Source organism: Prionailurus bengalensis, chromosome D4 (assembly GCF_016509475.1).
Source record: "Prionailurus bengalensis isolate Pbe53 chromosome D4, Fcat_Pben_1.1_paternal_pri, whole genome shotgun sequence".
NCBI lineage: Eukaryota > Metazoa > Chordata > Mammalia > Carnivora > Felidae > Prionailurus > Prionailurus bengalensis.
In genome coordinates this window covers 970,175-989,576 of record NC_057359.1, presented here as the reverse complement: position 1 = coordinate 989,576, position 19,402 = coordinate 970,175, and the positions used below count along the sequence as shown (strand labels likewise).

Genomic DNA, 19,402 nt, shown 5'->3' with positions numbered 1-19,402 from the left:
TAAAATTCTGCATTTCCGGCCACTTGTCAACAGTCAGGTGTGGGCTCTGTGAGAACAACTGTGTGTTGCTGTACGGGGGCCCCGTGCCCAGGCCTGCCCAGACCCCAGGGGGCACTGCAGAGTCCCCGCTCAGGGCGGCTCAAAGCAGGACTGAGGCACGGACCACCTGTCCTGGCTTCAGTTCCCTCAGCCTTGAACTGGGCCAATGGCAGCTCCTTCACAGACCTGGGTATGGGGTAAGTGGGCAGGACCAACACCTCCTGGGATGGCTGCCCCCCCACCTGGGAGGTGCTACCCCCTGCCGGCCCTGCTACTCCCCCACACAGGGGAGGAGAGAAAGGTCAACAGGAGGCCCAGACCAGGGTTTAGTGGAAGATCCCTTTTTCTGATAAATCCCCTGGGTGACTTGCATTTTCCATGCCTTTGGTTTCACTTATAAAACTCCTCTGCCAGCAGGGATGAGGCGTGGGGCGGGGGAGGGGAGGTCTCAGCCTGGAGTGTGGTGAGGATCCTGGTCAAACCAGGAACTGGATTCCCACACCCACGGTGCCCTCCTGCTGGCCACGCAGACCTGCTGGGGGGGCATCCAGTCTACCGCTTAGAAGTTCTGAGCTCCTCCTCCTCGGCCTTCCCCCCTCCCCCTTCCTCAGTTTTCCCGATCAGGCAAGCGGGGGAGAGCCTACCTCCCGAGGCTGTAAGAAAAGCCACGTACTGGCCCCACGCAGGGCTGCTGGGGGCTGGTTCCTGCCTGTCCCACAAACCTTGCCCCCCCCCCCCCCCACCTTGTCACAGCTCTGTGTCTAGAACAGGACCGGGCATACAGTAGGCGTTCCATGATGACCTGATGAATGAACAAGCCTCCAACTCCAGCTAATTCACCCACTTAACTCGCTGCTTCCTGACCTGGGGCACTGCTACTTACCTTCTTGGGGGGGGGGGGCGGATAATCAGCCCATAGGGCCTAAGAAGACCATTCCCAGACCACGGATGGGGAAGCCGAAACAGAGAGGTCCAGTCACCTGCCCCAGCCCACACAGCTATGGTGGTTCAGGGTTATAGAGTCCGGCAGCCTGGAGGGACCCCAGCCAGGGGCGCGGGGAGGGTCAAGGGGGCCAGTGGCCCTGCTCACGGACACTAGGGTGCTTTGGCGGAGACATCCGCAGACACCGCGGGAGAAGTGGGAGTGGTAAAAGCGGCTGGGCCTGGCAGCAGGCTCAGGGTCAGGACTCGAGGACACCGTGGCCCCGGGAGGTAACGCCCGGCTCCTCCGGGCCCCTGCGCACCCGCCTGGCTTCCGACGCCTGGGAGCGGCCCGCGTCTTGCCAGGCGCCCTGGGAAACAGCGGCCGACTGAGCCAAGGCCTGGGGGAGCCAACGCGCTCTGGCCGCCCGCAGCGGCCCGCCCTGGCACGGGGCGCCACCCCAGACCAGAGGACCTGTCTCCCGCCTGGGAACACGGAGGCTGCGCCAACAGGGCGGGGGCTGCACCAAGCGGCTCTCTGCTGCCCCCACCGCCCCCCACCTCCTGAGCGTGCGGGTCGGCCCCGGGGGCGTGGGGCGCCCGAGAACCCCCACTCCCTGGCAGCGGCGCGCTCGCCTTCCTGGCGCGCCCAGCAGTTTGCGAAGTGGCCCGGGGAAGGATGGTTCTTGGCTTCATTTCGTGGATTAAAAGTGTCCAAGACGTGGGCAGAGCCGGACGTGGCCCGCCCCCGCCCGCGCGGCGAGAGGGAGGGTCCTCAGGGTCCCGCGGGCCCGCCCCGGCTGGGCGGAGGGGCGGAGTCCTGAGGCGGAGTCTGGGGGCGGAGTCCGGGGCGGGCCGGGGGCGGGCCGGGGGCGGGCCGAGGGCGGGAGCGCAGCGGGGTCCCCGGGGCCCAGGCGCGGGCCGCGCTCAGGCCCCGAGCGAGGCGGCTCTGGCTGCCGCACCATGGAATCGGGCACCGAGGAGTTCGAGCTCAACGGCGACCTGCGCCCGGGCTCGCCCGGCTCCCCGGACGCCCCGGTAAGCCCCGCCCCGCCCTCGCCGCTGTGCGATCTTGGCCGGCGCCCGCCCTCTCTGGGCCCCGCGCCCGCTGCTCCCCGGGCACCGGGGGTCGCCGGCCGTCTGCGCGCCCGCTTCCGCACTGCGGGGTGCCGGGGTCTCTGCTCCGCGTGCGCCCCCCCGCCGTCGGGTCCGACGTGCGGTCCGGGAGCTAGGGCCACGCCGGCGGGGTCGCCGGGCGGGCCGGCAGGTGCGTACGCCGAGCCGCGCGGCGGGGTGGCCTGGGCGCCACCTTCCCCCGCCTCCCGTGCCGGCCTCTAACTTCGGCCCCCGCATCCCCTCCCGCTCGTACGCGCCCGGACGCGCAGGATCCCAGCCTCCGGGCCCGGGGCCAGCAGCGGGCAGACGGTTACGTCACCCGCTGTGTTCGCCGCCACCGCACTATCCAGTGCGTGCCCCGATGGGGAACTTGAGGCCGCTGTGGCTCCGCTCCTGTCTCCACCGCGGCCTCTGCAAAACATGCACTCCTGACGGCCGTGGGCATGGGACAGGCGCTGGCAGTGGTCCCGACTTCCACTTTACAAGTGGTGGCTCCCCCGCTGCCCCTGGGTCCTGTGGGGGGCGGGGGGGGGGGCGGGGGGGGCTGTCCGTGCCCTGTTCCCTGGGCCCAGAACTCCTCCAGCACCTCTGTTTGTGATGCAGTCCTGGGCATGGCTCTCTGGTGACTTGTTGACTTTGAACATTCTTTCACTTTCTGACCCCCTGGCGATGGGGGCAGGGATGGCCGTCTCCCAGCCATGTGAACCGGGCTGGGGCAGCGTGGCTCAGCTGTGGGGAATAGGCCAGGTTGGGGGTGGGGGAGGACATTGGGGTGAGTGAGACCCCGATGGCAGGGCAGGCCCCCTGTGTGCTGTTGACCCCACTAATCCTCTCCATTCTCTCCATCCTTGTCTGTTCTTGACAGAGGCTTTCTGGGGCCCAGCCTCTGTGCTGACCCTTCAGGAAAGCCTGACTGCCCTAGGGTGGCACAGGATGTTTGTCCCTGGGTTGGTGGTGAGGAAACTGAGGACCGAGAAGGTCCTTGAGTGACCTGCCCTGGCATGTAAGCCCTTCAGAGCTGTGAGTGTGCATACTCGGGGAGGCTGCCTCACCTCTCAGGGCCTCCCGTGCACGGTCTGGAAAGGGAGAAATAATCCGACCCCCCCCACACACACACACCCCAGTTGGAAAGGAGGGATCCTGCTCACCTCCCAACCTGTGGCTGCGCCTTCCAGTCCAGCCTCTCTCTACTCCCCTCAGCTTTGGCAGGCAGGATCCTGTGAACCCCAGGCCCAGGGAGGTCAGGTGGGAGATGCCTCCCCCATCATCACTGAGCCGCTAGGTCAGTGCTGAGACCAGCCCAGGCGGAGAGACCAAGGCCAGAGCCTGGAGCCCTGCTGTGTGGGTGGGGGGCAGGGGGGTCAGGAGGGCTCCTGCACAGGGGGCTGCTGGCACTGCGTGCTGCAGGACCCGACTGTGGTGCGGCTTGGCCGTCTGCCATGTGGGCAAGGACATCCCAAGCAGAGAGAACAGCAAGGGAAAGGCCCGAGCAAGTCTGGGGAGGACATGTGTGACAGGAGGTCAGGCCCTTCCATGGCCCCCGAGAGCCGGTGTGGGTGTGGGTGTCTCCTGGAAGGATCTCACCGTGCCTGCGGCCCAGACCCACGTAGCACCACTCCCCAGCCTCTGCCTCGCCCTCCCACCTTCAGGACCTGCCTTGTTGTGTCTGCGGGACGTTACTCTGTCTCAGTTTCTCCTCTGTGATGTGGGATGGTAGCAATGTCTTTTGTCAGAGATCGTGGTGAGGACCACATGGGCTCGTGCGTGTGCTGGGCACGGTGTCCACGTTCCTGCCCGCTGCTGGTGATGACTCCAGGGTGGCTCCTTTCCCCGTGGCAGGAACCCTGTGGACAGGCACAGCCTTTTCTTCACAGCACCTGCTCAAATCTGAGCCTCCGGCACCCGTGTGAGGAAGTCTCACTGGCGAGAGGGGCGACCCCTGGGGTCTTTGGATGTGCCGAGTGGAACAGGAGCCCTGGACGGCAGAGTGGGTGGGCTAGGTTGGTCCTGTGTCCCCAGCACAGCCCTGGCGGCGGGGGGTGCTGACTGGGGGGCCCAGGCCGAAAGCCCCTGTCAGCCTCAGGACACCCACTGAGGGCTGGAGTGTCCTCTAGTGGGAAGTGGGGCGGGGTCACTCGCTTCCCAGGGTGGCCGGGCTCAGGGAAGAGCCCTCCGTGCAACCGCTGAGCAGATGGACCCCGCAGGTGCTCCTCACCCCGTGCCTGTGCCCCCACGGCCCTCACGGAGGCCAGGCTGCCCGGGGCCCCTGCAGGAGAGAGTTGGTGTCTCTCTCACCTGCGGCTGGTGGCAGGACGAGTAGCAAACCTGAATGTTGTGTGAAAATGACCCTCGGCTGTGTCCTGCCCGGGGTGTCTCTCGGCTTGGGGGCAGCTGCATTGGACCTTGTGGTGGCCACTGGGGCCACAGCCAGCGGAGGACACAGCAGGGGGGGAGCAGGGGGGTGGGGCGTGGCTCCGGGGGCTGCATCTGGGCTCTCTCCCTCACTTCTGCTTTCCCGGAAAGATCCTGAGGCTGGCAGGGTCTTGGCCAAGTTCTAAAAGGCCTCGGGGTCACTGCCGGCCAGTGCTGAGCCCACAGGAAGCAGGTCTGCCCAGCCCATGGCCCAGCTGCTGTGGGAAACCCCCTCCCTCTGCCCCGCACCGAGACTTCCTGTGGGGACACTGACAGGGACACTGACATGGAGCGAGACACCTCTCAGTGCTGGCCTTGTGGCCTCCGTGCCAGGCATGAGCGATGGCACATGGCCAGATGGGTGGGTCAGATGAGGGATACTCCAGGTCTTGCCAGACCCACCTCGGTTCTCAGGTCCCTCCCCAGAGGGAAGGACTCCAGAGCCCCGTTCCCACCGGCACCTACTGTGCCCAAGCAGAGGAGCTGTGGTGGCCCAGGCCCCTGGGTCCTGCTCAGGGCACACGGCCATTTCCTGGGCTTGTCCTTTCTCTTGTTGTTCGGATCTATTGTTCCAAATCCGTGCAGCTCATTTAGCAGGCCGGCTGCTGGGCTGGCTGGGCTCCAACAGACCAAAGGGCCTCTGCACCCCTCATTCAGTCTGATCGCCCATTTTGCAGATGAGGAAACTGAGGCACAGAACCCTGGTGTGGGATTCAGGGGTCTTGGGGAGAGGTGCCAGCGGGAGTCCTACCCTAGCTCCTCACAGGGCAGCCGATGGACGCCATGGATTTGGTGGGGGCCTTGGTCTCTTCCGAAAACATGAAGGTGGGTTCTGGGCAGGGGCTCCCGTTCCACACTTCCACGCAGCAGTCAGGGCGGGCAGGACGGGGGGCGGTCAGCAACCCAGACCCCTGGCTCCTCCCAGGCCTGGCCTCAACTCCCCGGGGAGCTGGAGGCTGGGGCGGGCACGCCGTCTCCTCTACCCGAGCCTGGGCTGGACTGGAGTGTTTCCGTGAAGCTACGGCCGAAGCAGGCACTTGGGCGCTGCAGATCTGGGCTCACATCCGTCCCAATTCCCTCCCTGTCCGGGCTGAGGACAGCACTGTGGCCCTGGGCTAGCTGCGAACGCCCCCAGGCCCTCTGTCCACAGAAGGCGGGCCTCCCTCCTGGGCTCTGGCTCCCAACCCACAAGGCTCCTTCCTGGATTTTAGGGGGAGAACTCCAGAGCTCACCTGCCGCTTCGCCCGGCTCCCGATACCACCGTTGAGGTTTAGGGGAGTCCTCCTGGCCCTGGGGACACATTAACCAGGGTGTTTGTTCCCTGCGCTACTCAGGTCATGGCCAGAGGTCTGTGTGGGAGGTTCCCAGCGTGGCTCCCGGCAGCCAGGCTGGCAGTTCAGACCGAGGGCTCCGGCGGCCTTCCCACCCTGCCCCGCTAGACTGTGCCCGGGACAGCGGGCTCTCTGGGGCAGACAGGCCAGGTTGGAGGGTTGATGCTCCCTGTCCACTAGAGGGGAGCTTCCCAGAGTGCAGCCCGGGGCACACAGATGGGGAGACTGAGGCCAGCTACAGGGAGCACGTTGTCGAGGCCACACAGCCAGGCTGTGGTGAGCGGGGCTTGACTGGCCTCCTGGCTGGCACCCCTTATCCCTGCACGGGTTGAACAGGAAGCAGATGGCTGCGTGGGCAGGAAGTGCCCTGCACCAGGAGGGGCGTGCTTGCCACTTGGGGCTCTGAGGCAGTGGCCAGATCCACCAGAACCTCAGGATGCCTGCTCCTGGCCCTGTCAGACACACGGAGACTGAGGCCCAGAGGGGGTCGCACACACAGAGACTGAGGCCCAGAGGGGGTCGCACACACAGAGACTGAGGCCCAGAGGGGGTCGCACACAGAGACTGAGGCCCAGAGGGGGTTGCACACAGAGACTGAGGCCCAGAGGGGGTCGCACACACAGAGACTGAGGCCCAGAGGGGGTCGCACACACAGGAGACTGAGGCCCAGAGGGGGTCGCACACACAGAGACTGAGGCCCAGAGGGGGTCGCACACACAGAGACTGAGGCCCAGAGGGGGTCGCACACACAGAGACTGAGGCCCAGAGGGGGTCGCACACACGGGAGACTGAGGCCCAGAGGGGGTCGCACACACGGGAGACTGAGGCCCAGAGGGGGTCGCACACACGGGAGACTGAGGCCCAGAGGGGGTTGCACACACGGGAGACTGAGGCCCAGAGGGGGTTGCACACACGGGAGACTGAGGCCCAGAGGGGGTCGCACACACAGACTGAGGCCCAGAGGGGGTCGCACACACGGGAGGCTGAGGCCCAGAGGGGGTCGCACACACGGGAGACTGAGGCCCAGAGGGGGTCGCACACACGGGAGACTGAGGCCCAGAGGGGGTCGCACACATGGGAGACTGAGGCCCAGAGGGGGTCGCACACACAGAGGCTGAGGCCGCACACACAGAGTCTGAGGCCCAGAGGGGTCGCACACATGGGAGACTGAGCCCCAGAGGGGGTCGCACACACAGAGACTGAGGCCCAGAGGGGGTCGCACACATGGGAGACTGAGGCCCAGAGGGGGTCGCACACATGGGAGACTGAGGCCCAGAGGGGGTCGCACACACGGGAGACTGAGGCCCAGAGGGGGTTGCACACACGGGAGACTGAGGCCCAGAGGGGGTCGCACACAGAGGCTGAGGCCCAGAGGGGGTCACACACACGGGAGACTGAGGCCCAGAGGGGGTCGCACACACGGGAGACTGAGGCCCAGAGGGGTCGCACACATGGGAGACTGAGCCCCAGAGGGGGTCGCACACACAGAGACTGAGGCCCAGAGGGGGTCGCACACGGAGACTGAGGCCCAGTGGGTGCTGGCTGTCCTAAGGTCACACCACTGGAGCCGTGGGGGTGGGGGGTGCGGAACAGTGGCCGAGTGAGTGCACAGCTCCACCTCGCCGGCCCTGATCCCAGCCCCAGCCCCAGCCCCCTCTGCAGGCCTGAGGGGAACACGGGTCAAAGTGCAGCTCTCCCTTGGTCTCTGCTTTGGATAAGGTGCTTCCTGTGCTAGCCTCAGTTTACCCACAGTGAGTGTGAGGACGGGGCGGGGGCACCCAGGACAGGGGAGAGTGGGGACACAGGGTCCCCATGCTGGGGGCACTGACGTGTCATTCTGTATTTGAGTGTGCGTGTGGCTGTAAAGGGCTCGAACGGTTGTGGAAGGCTCAGAATAAAAGGGAATTCTTCCTCCAGCCCAGAGGCCAGCACAGTCAGCCTGGCTGTGGATGTGTGCGTGTGCCTGTTTATAGGTTAATATGTGCGTGTGCCCACATGCGTATGCACCGAGCATGTGTGCGTATTTGCTCACGTGTGTCTGCTTGTGCGTGTTTATACGTGCATGCGTGTTTACGTGTTTATATACGCGTACACATACACGTGCTTATGGGTGTGTGCTCTTGGGCGTATATGTACCTGGCCACCCTGCCCCCAGCAGGTGGGAGCCCCTCCAAAGGTCTGTGCCCAGCTCTTTTCTCCAGGACTGGAGACCAGGACAGCACTGTGGTGGCCTTGAGGGAAGGTGCTTTGGCACTTCTGGTTTGTGACAGGAGCACATTCCCGCCACAGGCGAGGGACGCCTGCCCCTCGCAGCAGCGCACACGTGATGAGGCGTGGCCAGCCCAGCCACCCGCTGTGGGCACACAGGCCCTTAGGCGGTGGGCTGGGGCGTGTGCGGCCTGGGGCTGGCCCCCCCACAGCTGTGGGCACAGCCGGAGGCTCGCGTGAAGAGGCCAAGCCGCGACCCCGGTGGGGCTGCTGTGTGTGGAGCACCGCAGTCAGCAGTGCAGGGTCGAGGCGGGGCTGGGTTGAGGGCCCAGTGCTCTGATCTGGAATTTTAAACCTAGTGCCTCTGCTACTTAGCCTCCGGGGCTGAATGAAGGCGGGGCTGCCTGACTGCCGCTGTTGCACACGCCCATTCTCCCTTCCTCCTGGTACACTATTCTAGATGAGATTAAGTTTAGTAAGTAAGACACACGGCAAAAACGACCCCTGCCCCGTCCCCGCCCCTGCCCCAACCCCACCGTAGTTCAGCATTTTCCAGGGTGAAGTTTCCAGCCGCAGAAGGTACAGGGGGCAGAGAATGCTGCTTTCGCCCCTCCCCTGCAGCCTGCCTCCAGCCTGCATCTTTCATGACTTCCGAAACGCGATCTCCCCTGTGCCCCAGGAGGCGCGGTGCAGGGCCCGGTGGCTCAGGGCCGAGGGGTGCGGGTGCGTCCTGGGGGGCCAGCCAGGGGCAGCTGTGCCCAGGAGAGAGGGGCTTCCTGGAGGTGGTGACCCCTGGGTGGGGCATGGAGGGCTCCAGGAGGCCCAGTGATGTTCTCAGGCAGAGGCACCTCCTGGACAGAAGGCGTCACCCCTGAGGGACTGTGAGAGCAAGCCTCATCACAGATCTTGGTAACAAATGAAAGGGCAAGAGGAGGCTTCTGGGGGCTGCCAGGGTGTCCTGTGTGTGCTCTTAACTCCTGAGGCTCCAAGTTGCGTTAATTGTGTACAGCTTTTTGTATGGGAATGACACCTCAGTAAAGTGGTTTCAAATCGTTTTTAAAAATAAAAATTAGGGAGGCGCCTGGGTGGCTTAGTCCGTTAAACATCTGACTTCTGCTCAGGTCGTGATCTCACTGTTCATGGGTTCGAGCCCCGTGTCAGGCTCTGTGCTGACAGCTCGGATCCTGGAGCCCGCTTCCGATTCTGAGTCTCCCTCTCTCTCTGCCCCTCCCCTGCTCATGCTCTGTCTCTTTCTCTTTCTCTCTCAAAAACAAACATTAAAACAATTAAAAATAATGATAATAAAAATTCGGGGTGCCTGGGTGGCTCAGTTGGTTGGTTGGGCACCTGACGCTTTGCTTTTAGCTCGGGTCATGATCTCACGGTTCACAATTCTAGCCGCAGGTCGGAATCTTCGCTGACAGTACAGAGCCTGCTTGGGAGTCTCTCTCTCCCTCTCTTTCTGCCCCTCCCCCACTCATGTTCGCCCCCCTCCTGCTCTGTCTCTCCCAAAATAAACTTAAAAAAAAATACAATAAAAGTAAATACATAAAAATTAAAGAAGCAGCTCAGTTTGACTCTACCCCGCTTTGGTAGGTGGCTGGGGGAGCGAGCAGGGTTCCGGTGCCTACACTTCACTTCCTGCCCTGGCCCCCGGCCCGGCCAGGCCCGAGGAGGGCAGGCAGGGGCCCTGGTGGAGTTGTGCCAGGCAGGGGGCCAGAGGCTCCACCCGGGGCCAGACCAGCACATGTGCTGAGGCTGCAGCTTGGTCTCCTAGAGGACTTGATTCGGGAAGGGGGGGGGGGGGTGTCTTACAGGGGCTACACAGCCCTGTCCAGACTCTGATCTGTCAAGGAGCCCTTCCCTCTGGGGCCCTGGGCCTCGCCTGCAGGCCCCACGGAGCCCCATCCCGTGCCCAGTGGGGGGGTGGGGCACAGGCGGTGGGGAGGGGCACAGGCCGGGGGGAGGGGGGGGGTGGCACAGGCTGACCAACCCCTCCCCACAGCCATCCCGCTGGGGCAGGAACCGGCCCATTAACGTGAACCATTACGCCAACAAGAAGAGTGCGGCGGAGAGCATGCTGGACATCGCGCTGCTGATGGCCAACGCGTCCCAGCTGAAGGCCGTCATCGAGCAGGGCCCCGGCTTCGCCTTCTTCGTGCCCCTGGTGGTCCTCATCTCCATCTCCCTCGTGCTGCAGATCGGCGTGGGCGTGCTGCTCATCTTCCTCGGTGTGAGCCTGGGCTGGGGCCCCGGTGGGGGAGGGCCCCGGGGCAGCCCCCACTCAGCCATGCGGTCAGGAGGTGGCCCCCCGTCTCTGTCCCTCCACCCACCCGAGCGAGGCTGCGGGAGAATGTGGTCTACGGGGACTAGCTGGTGGTCCTTCCCCCGGGGGGGTGGGTCAGGGCTCACCTCCACGGCTGGCTGTGTGACCTCGGGCAGGTACCTGACCCCCGTGGGCCTCAGTTGCCTCATCCATGAAGTGGGAGTAAGGGCAGGGCTTTGGGCCCATGTGACAGTCACTAGGCCACTGCCCGCAGCGCTCAGAAAGGCGCCTGCCTGGGTGCGTTCAGCGCCAGCGCGTTGTGCCCTCAAATCCACACCTGGGCCTCGGGCCGTCTCTTCTGCTCCCAGACGGACACCTCTGAGCTTCCGTTCTTGGAGAAGGGGCTGCGGGGCTGAGGCCACAGGCCCGGAAAGCAGTCCGAGCGTGGGGGCAGGCCCAGGTGCAGCGTCGGCTCCCTTCTGCCCACAGTCAGGTACGACCTCAACAACCCCGCGAAGCATGCCAAGCTGGACTTCCTCAACAACCTGGCCACCGGCCTAGTCTTCATCATTGTCGTGGTCAACATCTTCATCACTGCCTTTGGCGTCCAGAAGCCCGTGATGGACGCAGCACCCCGGCAGTAGGGGTTCAGGTGAGCCAGGGAGGGACCCGCCTGCTGCCGTCCACCTGCCGGCCCCGGGCGGGTCTGTCTCTGCCTCGAGGCCACCCGGGCACCCGCTGATCCATGAGCAGACCCTCGTGACCCGCGTCGGTCCTGTGGGGCGCCTCCGGCCGTGTGCACCGTCCCCGGGCACATCCCCTGTCCTTGCTCGGAGGCGAGCACCCACCCAGGGTTGGCCTACCCAGGAGCAGGAGCTGCCATGGCCGGGGGACCCTGGTTCTATGCTCAGCAAAGAAGCCCCTGCACTCTTCGGGGCCTGGGGGCTGCCTCAAGGGCGAATGCGGGTCAGCAGGCCCAGCGTGTGTCATGTGTGCTGCACGTGCGGCCCTGGCCGGGGCGCACACCACAGGTACGTGTGGCCTCGGGCCCAGAGGTTGCTCGTCAGGCCCGCCCCAGAGAAGGGGTGGGCACTGCTGACAGACAGCCACCAGTCCAGCACCGCGGCCGAGTGGAGAGCAGGCTGCCTGAACACTGCCTATGTGTCGGGTGCATGAAAGAAAACTTCCAGGGGGGCCAGCCGGAGGTGGAGGTGGGACCCGGGAGCAGGGCCCACACGTGGCCTGGCTGGGAGCGTCCATTTCCCACTGGCCAGCCATGGGAGTCCCAGCCCACTGCCTGCCTGCTGGCCCTGCCTTGTTAAGTCCGTCTCCCCCAGAATCCTCTGGATGCCAGCCTGCTCTCTTGCTCATGGCGTGATGACCAGGCCATTTATTAATTGTAATTAAACACAGTCCTGGCCCTCCCTGAGCATCAGCCCAGAGAGGGTCACACGGGTCTGCTCTCTGAGGCCCCCCTTTAAGCCCTGACAGTGACCCAGGAGGGGAAACTGAGGCTTGCCCAAGGCAGAATTGGGCCCTTCTGGCTCTGGAGTTGTAGTGGCTCCAAAGCTCGTGGGCTGGATGCCAGACACGCTGCCAACAGGGGCTGAAAAGAATGGAGCTAGAGGCCCCTCCAGACAGGGTGGCCCTCACACCCCTCTTCTCCCTGCTCGGCAGATGCCCCCAGATCGCACCTGGCCACAGCCACCCAGGTCCCAGGAGCCGCTTCACCCTTGAGGCCCACGTCCCTGTGAGAGGCCCTTCCCGAAACTGGAAGAGCCCGGGCGGGCCCGCTAGACCGTGTCCTGGGACGAGCCGCCAGTGGTTAGGCCCCTGCAGACCAGCGCAGGGCCCCTGGAGTCGGGCCCAGGAGGCCGAACTGGGGAAGGGCCGTGGCTGGCGTGGACACACAGCGGCCCAAGGATGGGGGTGAGAGGCCCGGCCGGTGTTGGCCTCAGGACGTTTCCAGAGGGACAAGGAGACCCCCACCCTCTGCCAGCGCAACAAGCATCTGGCCTCGAGCCCCCCATGCCGATGACCTGTGGCGTCTGTGCTTCCTGACCCGGGACTCTGGACCTCAAGTGCCCTGGGCCACGGGCCCTGCCCATGCCTTCCACCAGCAGTGATGGGGCAGAGCCCCCACTTTTATAAGCACCAGTGACCAATAAAGCTAATGCACCTCCTCTCCTGTCTTGGGCCCTGCAGTCTACACTGCAGATGTGTCTGTGCGCTGCGCTCTTGTCTACACTGCAGACCTGCCCGTGTGCTATGTTCTCATCTACACCGCCCACGGGTCTGTGCGCTGTGTTCTCGTCTACACTGCTGCCAGGCATCCCACAGACTTTTCACAGCAGAGCAGACCCTGCATACGCACTCCCCTGCTCAGGCCCGGGCCTCCAGGTGCTCCCTCAGGCCCGCAGGGGCGGGGGCATGTGTAGGACCACTGGCTTGGGGGGCTGTGTCAGTGCCGCAGGAGGGACACTGGTCCCTCGTCCACTTCGGTGGCTTTGGGGTCAGAAGCCAAGACCTGGACCCTCTGAAGAGGTTGGAAGGACAGTGTGCAGGATGACCTTGGGTCGGAGGGACAGCCAGGTGTCACCATATGCCCTCAGGGCACTGGGCCCCTGACCCCCTGGCCTCATGGAAAGTTCCAGCGCTCTCGGATTTCCTACAGCCTCTCTGCACCTACAACCTGGCTCACTGCGGGGTGCCCAGTGCTGCTGGCCAATCAGGCCGAGGGGGCTGAGGGAAGGGGGGCTGGTGCTGGGCAGGCCGTGACCCACAGAGACCCCCAAAGCACCAGTGTTGGCTCCAGGGCGTCTGTCCTGAGGGTCCCCATGCTGGTTGGAGTCCCCTGTTCTCTCGGTCCACCCCTGCAAACTCCAGGGCCTGAGCCCTCGCGCTCTGCCCCCTCGTCCCCTTTCCCAACCCACACCGGCACCCCCTCATGTCCTTGATGTGACAGGACCCTCACCTGGTCCTCCAGGTGGGAAACTTCCCGGCCCCAGGTCCCTCCCTAAAAATATTCAGGTGACTGTGGTCAGCTCGCACAAAGTGATCGATAAACAGAAGTGCTGGTGGGTAAGGTGGTCCAGTCCTGGGCTTTACTCAGGAAAAAGCATGAGGAAGTGGATGACTCGAGGTCGAGAAGGGCTGGTGGCCTCGGAGCTGGGGCCCTGGGGCAGCCCTCTGCTCCCGTGAGCATGTCTGTGTCCTGATCCACGTGTGAGACAAAATCCATGAAGAAGCATGAGGGGCAGGTGGGCAGGGGGTGGACATGTGTTCGCAGAGGAGCTGATGGGGCCCCGCCGGGCAGGGGCAGGCAGCCCTGGGGCCTGGTGGTGCCGAGGTCACAAACTTGGGAATGGCCCTGTGGTGGGGGGGGGGGGGGGGGGCAGGTAGCTAGCTCACTCCTCCTGCTGCCGGGAGCCCGGCTCACCTGCGCTGACTGACGCGGCTTTTGCCAGAAGCAGCAGGAGGTCAGGCTCACGTCTGTGACCTGTCTACACAACCTGGCCCTCCTGCCAGCCCACCCGGTGCACCCCCTCTGTCTCCCTTGCCCCTCTCCCCCGGCCATCTCCAGTGTCCCGGGATGTTCCCCTGGCCCAGTCCTGCCCTGCACAATGCCCCTGGGGTTGCCCAGAGTGGCCTGCGGCCTGTGGTGTGGACTAGCCGGTAGTCACGTGGGGTGGCACCACGCACGTGGCCAGCAGATGGCCTAGCCCCTCCCTGGGCCAGGACAGGAAGTTCCTCAGCGCACCACCAGAGGGGTGAACCCCAGATGACTGGACTGAGCCCCAGTCACCAAGCCGGGCTGGCCTCCGAAGGTGCTGGGGCACTGGGGACAGCAAGGGGTGGTGGGTGGGTCTGTGTGCCCTGGTCCCCCCAGCACCCCGTCCTCGGCACCCCACACCTCCCCACCCGCCGGCTCCCAGGCTCGAGCCTCGGCGGCCCCTCTGGCCCCCCGGCCCTCACTCCAGATGCGCTCCCATCTCAGGCCTCAGCATGTGGCCGCTCTCCAGGGTGGGGCTCACGTCCTGCAGGTCCTCCTGACCCTCTCCGCCAGTCACTGTCACAGAGGCCGCTCGGGTCTACTCCAACTTGGGTGCCACGGGCTGGCATCGCCATCCATAGTGTCCCCCCGGGCCCGCGTCTGAGCCCTGCCCACCCCGGCCAGGCCTGCCTCAAGTCCAGGGTGGCCCCCATAGAGGGAGGGTCCTACAGGCCAGTCACCCTGAGGATCCGAGAGAGAGGCTTGAACTGGGGGAGGAGAGGGCCCCCCGTGTACGCCTTCCCTTCTGCTTGTTTCTGGGCCACGGGTCTGGCCTGGCTCTCCCAGCAGGTGCCACCACCTGTGGCCTGTGTCCTTGGCACCATGTCTGGCATACAGTTTGTGCCCAGTGAATGTCTGCTGCAGACCTCCTCCCTCACTGGTCCTGGTGAGCCAGGTGGGTCCGGTCACGAGTGAGTGAGGGGGCGGGGGTGGGGAGGAGATGAGCTTGTGGAGACCGAGGGCAGCCTTGGAGAGACACTGGGGAAGGTGGGAGGCAGGGGGCCTCTCGGGACCCGGAGGGGGGAGGGGCACGGCCCGTGGTGCAGGAGCGCGGGGCCGCGGGGGCCAGAGCAGCGTGTGCTCAGCCCGAGAGAGAGGTGATGGGTGGATGGACGAGGATGACAGGTTGGCAGGTGGTCGACAGAGGCTAGGTGACAGGGGACAGATGGGTCACCCTGGGCAGCGTCCCCTCGCGAGGAGGTAGCTCTGCCAGACCCGCCCCTCCACCTCTCCCAGGAACATGTGTCCTCTGGGTCCGGTCACTCTGTTTTGATGGTTTTTCTCTCGAGCGTTTACTTAAGGAGACCCGTGTGGGGGCCGAGGAAGCTGCCCCGACCCGATCCCACCCAGACCCTCAGCGGGGAGACGGGGCTCCGGCTTCCCCTTCCGGGCGGCACAGGATTCAAGGTCCCGGCCGCCACCTGGCTACCGCCGAGGGACCCTCCCCCGTCCTTGTGACAGCGGGTCGTAGGGCCCAACCGGCCAGAGGCTGATCGGGGGGCCTGGTCGGGCCTGGGGTCGAGCCGAGGGCTGGGAGGACACGGGGTCAGCAGGACCCCTCAGCCCATCGCAGAACGCTGGCCCAGGCGGACTGGAAGTAACGCTCTGATCCCACAGCGTCAGCGCCTTCGCCCGGACACCTGCAGGGTCAACACCGCCCTCTCCCCGGAGGGAGCGCTGGGTTGTGCAAGATGCAGCCGCGTTTCCGCCTCCACAAACACCAGCCTGTGCCCTCGCCTGGCCCGTAACCACATCCGCCCGAGGCAGGGGGATCCGGGGCCAAACTCCCTCCGCCAGGAGACCTCCGTCTTCACTAGTGCCCTGCGTCACACTGTCCTTTCACCCCCTCACACTGTTCTCACACCTCTCCAACAGCCTCCATCACACGCCCTTTCACCACAACTCCCTTACACCCTCCCCCCACTTCAACATAGCTCGCCACTCTCCAGACACCTCCTCACATCCTCCTCACACCTCGTTTCACTCTCCTCCACTATCCTCACACTCCTGTCCCTTCTCAAATCCTGGCAACGATCCTCTGCCCCCAGGCAGCCTGTCCCAGCCCCGGCACTCTTCCTGAGGTGGGAGCGGCACTCCAATACGACCGTGGCTGGATCAGGCCCTACTCTCGTCACTGAAGTATTTGGAAGGGCTTCCTAGATGAGGCAACGTCTTACGTCTTCAGGCTAAACCCAAGGGGGTTCCGGGAAGAGCGTTCCAGCTGTGGACACAGCACGTGGAAGGTGTGACGCACGGGTCATGAGCGGTTCCGCTTGTAGATGTGTGGGGGTGGGCATACAGGGACAGACAGTGAGGGCTTAGAGTGGCCAGGGCAGGGGGAGCGGGGGAATGCGTGACGTGTGGGGCCTTCTGTGCCCCGATGGACTTCATCCATTCTAGGTCGCTGGCACTGACCGCCCAGGGGGTAGGCAGGGCAGGGGCCTGGTGGGGGGAGGTGCCGAACCTCAGCATCGATGCCCCACTGTTCCCCCAAGCCTCAGCCTAGGAGGGGAGGCCTTTCAGGGTTTGACCAGTGGGGCAGGCAGTTGGACCACCGCAGAGCTCAGCCATCGGCATGGAGTCCAGTCATAGAGGAGGGCCTGTCGAGGCTGGTAGCCAGGGAGGGGTCCAGACAGCCTGGGCTCAGGGGCAAGGCCTTGGCGGGTCACGGACAGGAGGAGAAAGTCAGCAGTCAGGAGAAGCCTGCTTGGCCAGGGCTGGGGGACGGGCACCCTGGACCACCACGGCTCACCACGGGTCCTGAGGCCTGTGACAGGTACCGGCCGCCCCCTGCTCAGGGGAAGGAACCCTACCACAGGGCCCTCGGGGGTGGCGGCCTCACAGGTCTTGGGTGGCGCACAGCAGGAGGACCTTACCTGCCACAGGCCTGTGGGCCTGCCTCTGGGATATCTCCTCGGAGGCGGTGTCCTGTTTCGGGCGCTAGAACAGAGTATAGACCGTGTGGCTTATACACACACAGACTTCGGGAGGCTGGAAATCTGAGGTCAAGGCGTCAGCAGATTCGGTGTCTGGTGAGAACCAGCTTCCTGTTTTCGCTGTGTCCTCACGTGGCAGGCTCTCTGGGGTCTCTTTTACAAGGTCACTAGTCCCATGTTGGGCTCCATCCTCGTGATCCGATCACCCCAAAGGCCCCACCTGCCACCACCATCACCTTGGGGGTTAGGTTTCACCATTACGGATTTTGGGGGGGGCACGGCTGTTCAGAACATGGCAGGTGTTTTCAGCTGAGGCAAAACTCTAGCCCCGCGGGAACCTCTTTGCCCCTGAGGGCCGGCGTGCCTGCACTTTCACACAGTGGCCTCATTTACCGTGACCTGGGTGCATCCACCACTTGTACCCAGGTGTCCATCACCTTCACCAGGGTGTTACCGTCACCTTTTGCCAGCTGTGTCTCTCAGGGAGCCGGACAAACAAACACCCCAGGGCACCTGCCCAGAAAGAAATTTAACCTGGGAATGGGGATCTTGCTCCGTCGTGAGGGGACCCGCCCAGCTGAGCCTCGGGGTCTGACCTCCGGAACCTCCGGCGCCCCCGATGTCAGAGTCCGGAGCGGGTGCAGGGACCAGGCCTCTGGTGTGGCGGGCCAGCGGGAAGGTGGCCTCCAGTCCAGCCTCTGCAGTCTGCACGAGGACCTGGCACGCGGGACGTCTCTCCAGCCCTGGTCAGGCGCCAGAGCGCCGTAGGGAAGCGGGCAGGTCTGCAGGTCCCTCTCCTGGGCCCCGGGAAAGGTCAAGAGGGGCTCTGTGTGGGGCTCGGCTGTGGGGGCTCCATTCAGCTCGGGTGGCTCAGGGAAGCCCCTGCGTCCTCACGAACAAGCGCCAGCAGCCGTGTCCGCTCCACCCAATGGAATGTCCCAGAGAGAAATCTGCACGTGACGCTCCCACAAAGCGGTGAAATCGTGGAGGGTTCTGGCGAAGAGCACGGGACTGAGCAGCGCCGTCCAGGGCCTGCTCGAGGAGTGCTCACAGGAGCGTCTCCATTGTACAGATGGGCAAACCAAGGCTCAGTTTGGAGACACCCCGGGGCCTGCAGCATAGAGGTGGAGAGTGAGCGCAGGCCATGCTGTCCCACGGCATCCAGCCGGGGCGCCGGAATGAGGGAATCAGCCCAGGAGCTGGCTGCGTGGGTGGGACACCACGTCCCGGAGCCGGGCCCCTCTGCCCCCACCCGTTTCCCTACACGTGCCCTGCCACCTTGAGACCTGGGAGCAGCTGTCGTCCCTGGAGGTGGCCTGCCCTGACATCTCCAGAAACCTCCCATGGAAAATGCAAACTCATGGTGATTCTTGGGTTGACAAATACGCTTCTGTTTCCCCAAAAAGGGGCTGTGGGGGAGGAGCTGATGGAGGAGGCAACTGGGAGAGGGACCCCTGGGGGCCAGCCTGTGCCTGGTGCACATGCATGTGTGGCGAGGCCGGGCGGAACCCCCATCTCGGCGGCTGTGTGGTCCTTGGCTTTGGACTGAAAATGACGGCGCCCAGAGGTGACGCGGTGCCATGAGGTCCTGATTGCAAGTCCGCAGGCGACTCAGTCAGCTTTCGGGGCCCTCGGGGTTGTGACACTGAATGCCAAGGCTAGGGCACCAGGCCCTCTTGGACTTGCACACTTACCCTCCCATGTCCAAGGGGAAGTTTCCACATTGGGATCCTGAGCCTGAGGCTGGCAGGTGAGACAGGTGTAGACACCCCAGTTGAGGGGCTAGGCCAGTGTCCCCAAGATGAGGATGAGGGGGGTGGTGCAAACCCCAGGCTGGTGGGGGCAGTGGGGAGGAGCCAGAGGCCAGGACCCTGGATGGCACAATGACATTTCTCAACTCTAAAAGTTCTAGAAGGTTTTGTGGACTGTTTTGTTCTGAGTTTCTGCCTGGAATCTGGGACAAGACCTTGGGCTCGTTTCTAGGCCCAATGGACCCACCCCAGACCCATTAAGCCCAGGTCTCACCTCCTGGTAGGGAGGGACTCCACTCCCAGGACAGAGGTGGGTGAGGTCAGGCAGGGCCCCGGACCCGGGTGTTGGCTCTGGTGACTCGATGGGGACAAGGGGCTGTGAAGGGTCCCTTTAGGACACATCACAGAAGAGAATGAAGGCAGTGGTGAATCTTAGACCCCCTCACGTGCCAGGTCCCCCTTTTCCTGGCTGAGTAACCTCAGTATCCTCTTCAGGAAAGCAGGGATGCAGCCCCCACCTGCTGGGGTCGCAGGGTGGAGTGAACACATATGGGCATGGGGCTTCTTGGGGCATCCTGGTATGTGCAGCTGGTGCCCCCCCCCCCCCGTGGCCCCAGGCAGGGGCTGACAGATGGCGGGGCAGTGCCCCCACCCAGCCCTCCCACCTGGGCTGGTGGCTGGGAAGGGCGAGGTGATGGGCAGGGATGGGGGGATGGGTGTGGGGGCTGACCGCGTGCCAGGCAGACGACTACAGAGGGGCTCCAAGTGAGGGGTGTGGGCTCTGGAGAGGCACGGTGGGAGGGAGCAGGGGAAAGAGAGGAGGGACCTTCTGGGGAGACGGTGAGGTGGGGGGATGTTGGGGGGCGGGT

General features: G+C 64.6%; 1 protein-coding gene across 1 annotated transcript; it reads left to right on the top strand.

Moving 5' to 3' along the window:
* Positions 1 to 1,833: 1,833 nt before the first annotated feature.
* Positions 1,834 to 12,476, top strand: NINJ1 (ninjurin 1). The gene is made up of 4 exons (XM_043567185.1): positions 1,834 to 1,998; positions 10,033 to 10,258; positions 10,783 to 10,945; positions 11,971 to 12,476. Exons 1-3 carry the CDS (start codon positions 1,924 to 1,926, stop codon positions 10,935 to 10,937), a joined length of 456 nt encoding a protein of 151 aa, XP_043423120.1. The 5' UTR covers positions 1,834 to 1,923; the 3' UTR covers positions 10,938 to 10,945; positions 11,971 to 12,476.
* The last annotated feature ends 6,926 nt before the right edge of the window (positions 12,477 to 19,402 follow it).

What these genes read in the sequence shown, in the direction of transcription:
- NINJ1 (XM_043567185.1), top strand. Translation starts at nt 1,924, where the DNA reads ATGGAATCGGGCACCGAGGAGTTCGAGCTCAACGGCGACCTGCGCCCG. An exon ending in CCGGCTCCCCGGACGCCCCG is followed by an intron (nt 1,999 to 10,032) that starts GTAAGCCCCGCC and finishes CCCTCCCCACAG; the next exon opens with CCATCCCGCTGGGGCAGGAA. An exon ending in CGTGCTGCTCATCTTCCTCG is followed by an intron (nt 10,259 to 10,782) that starts GTGTGAGCCTGG and finishes TTCTGCCCACAG; the next exon opens with TCAGGTACGACCTCAACAAC.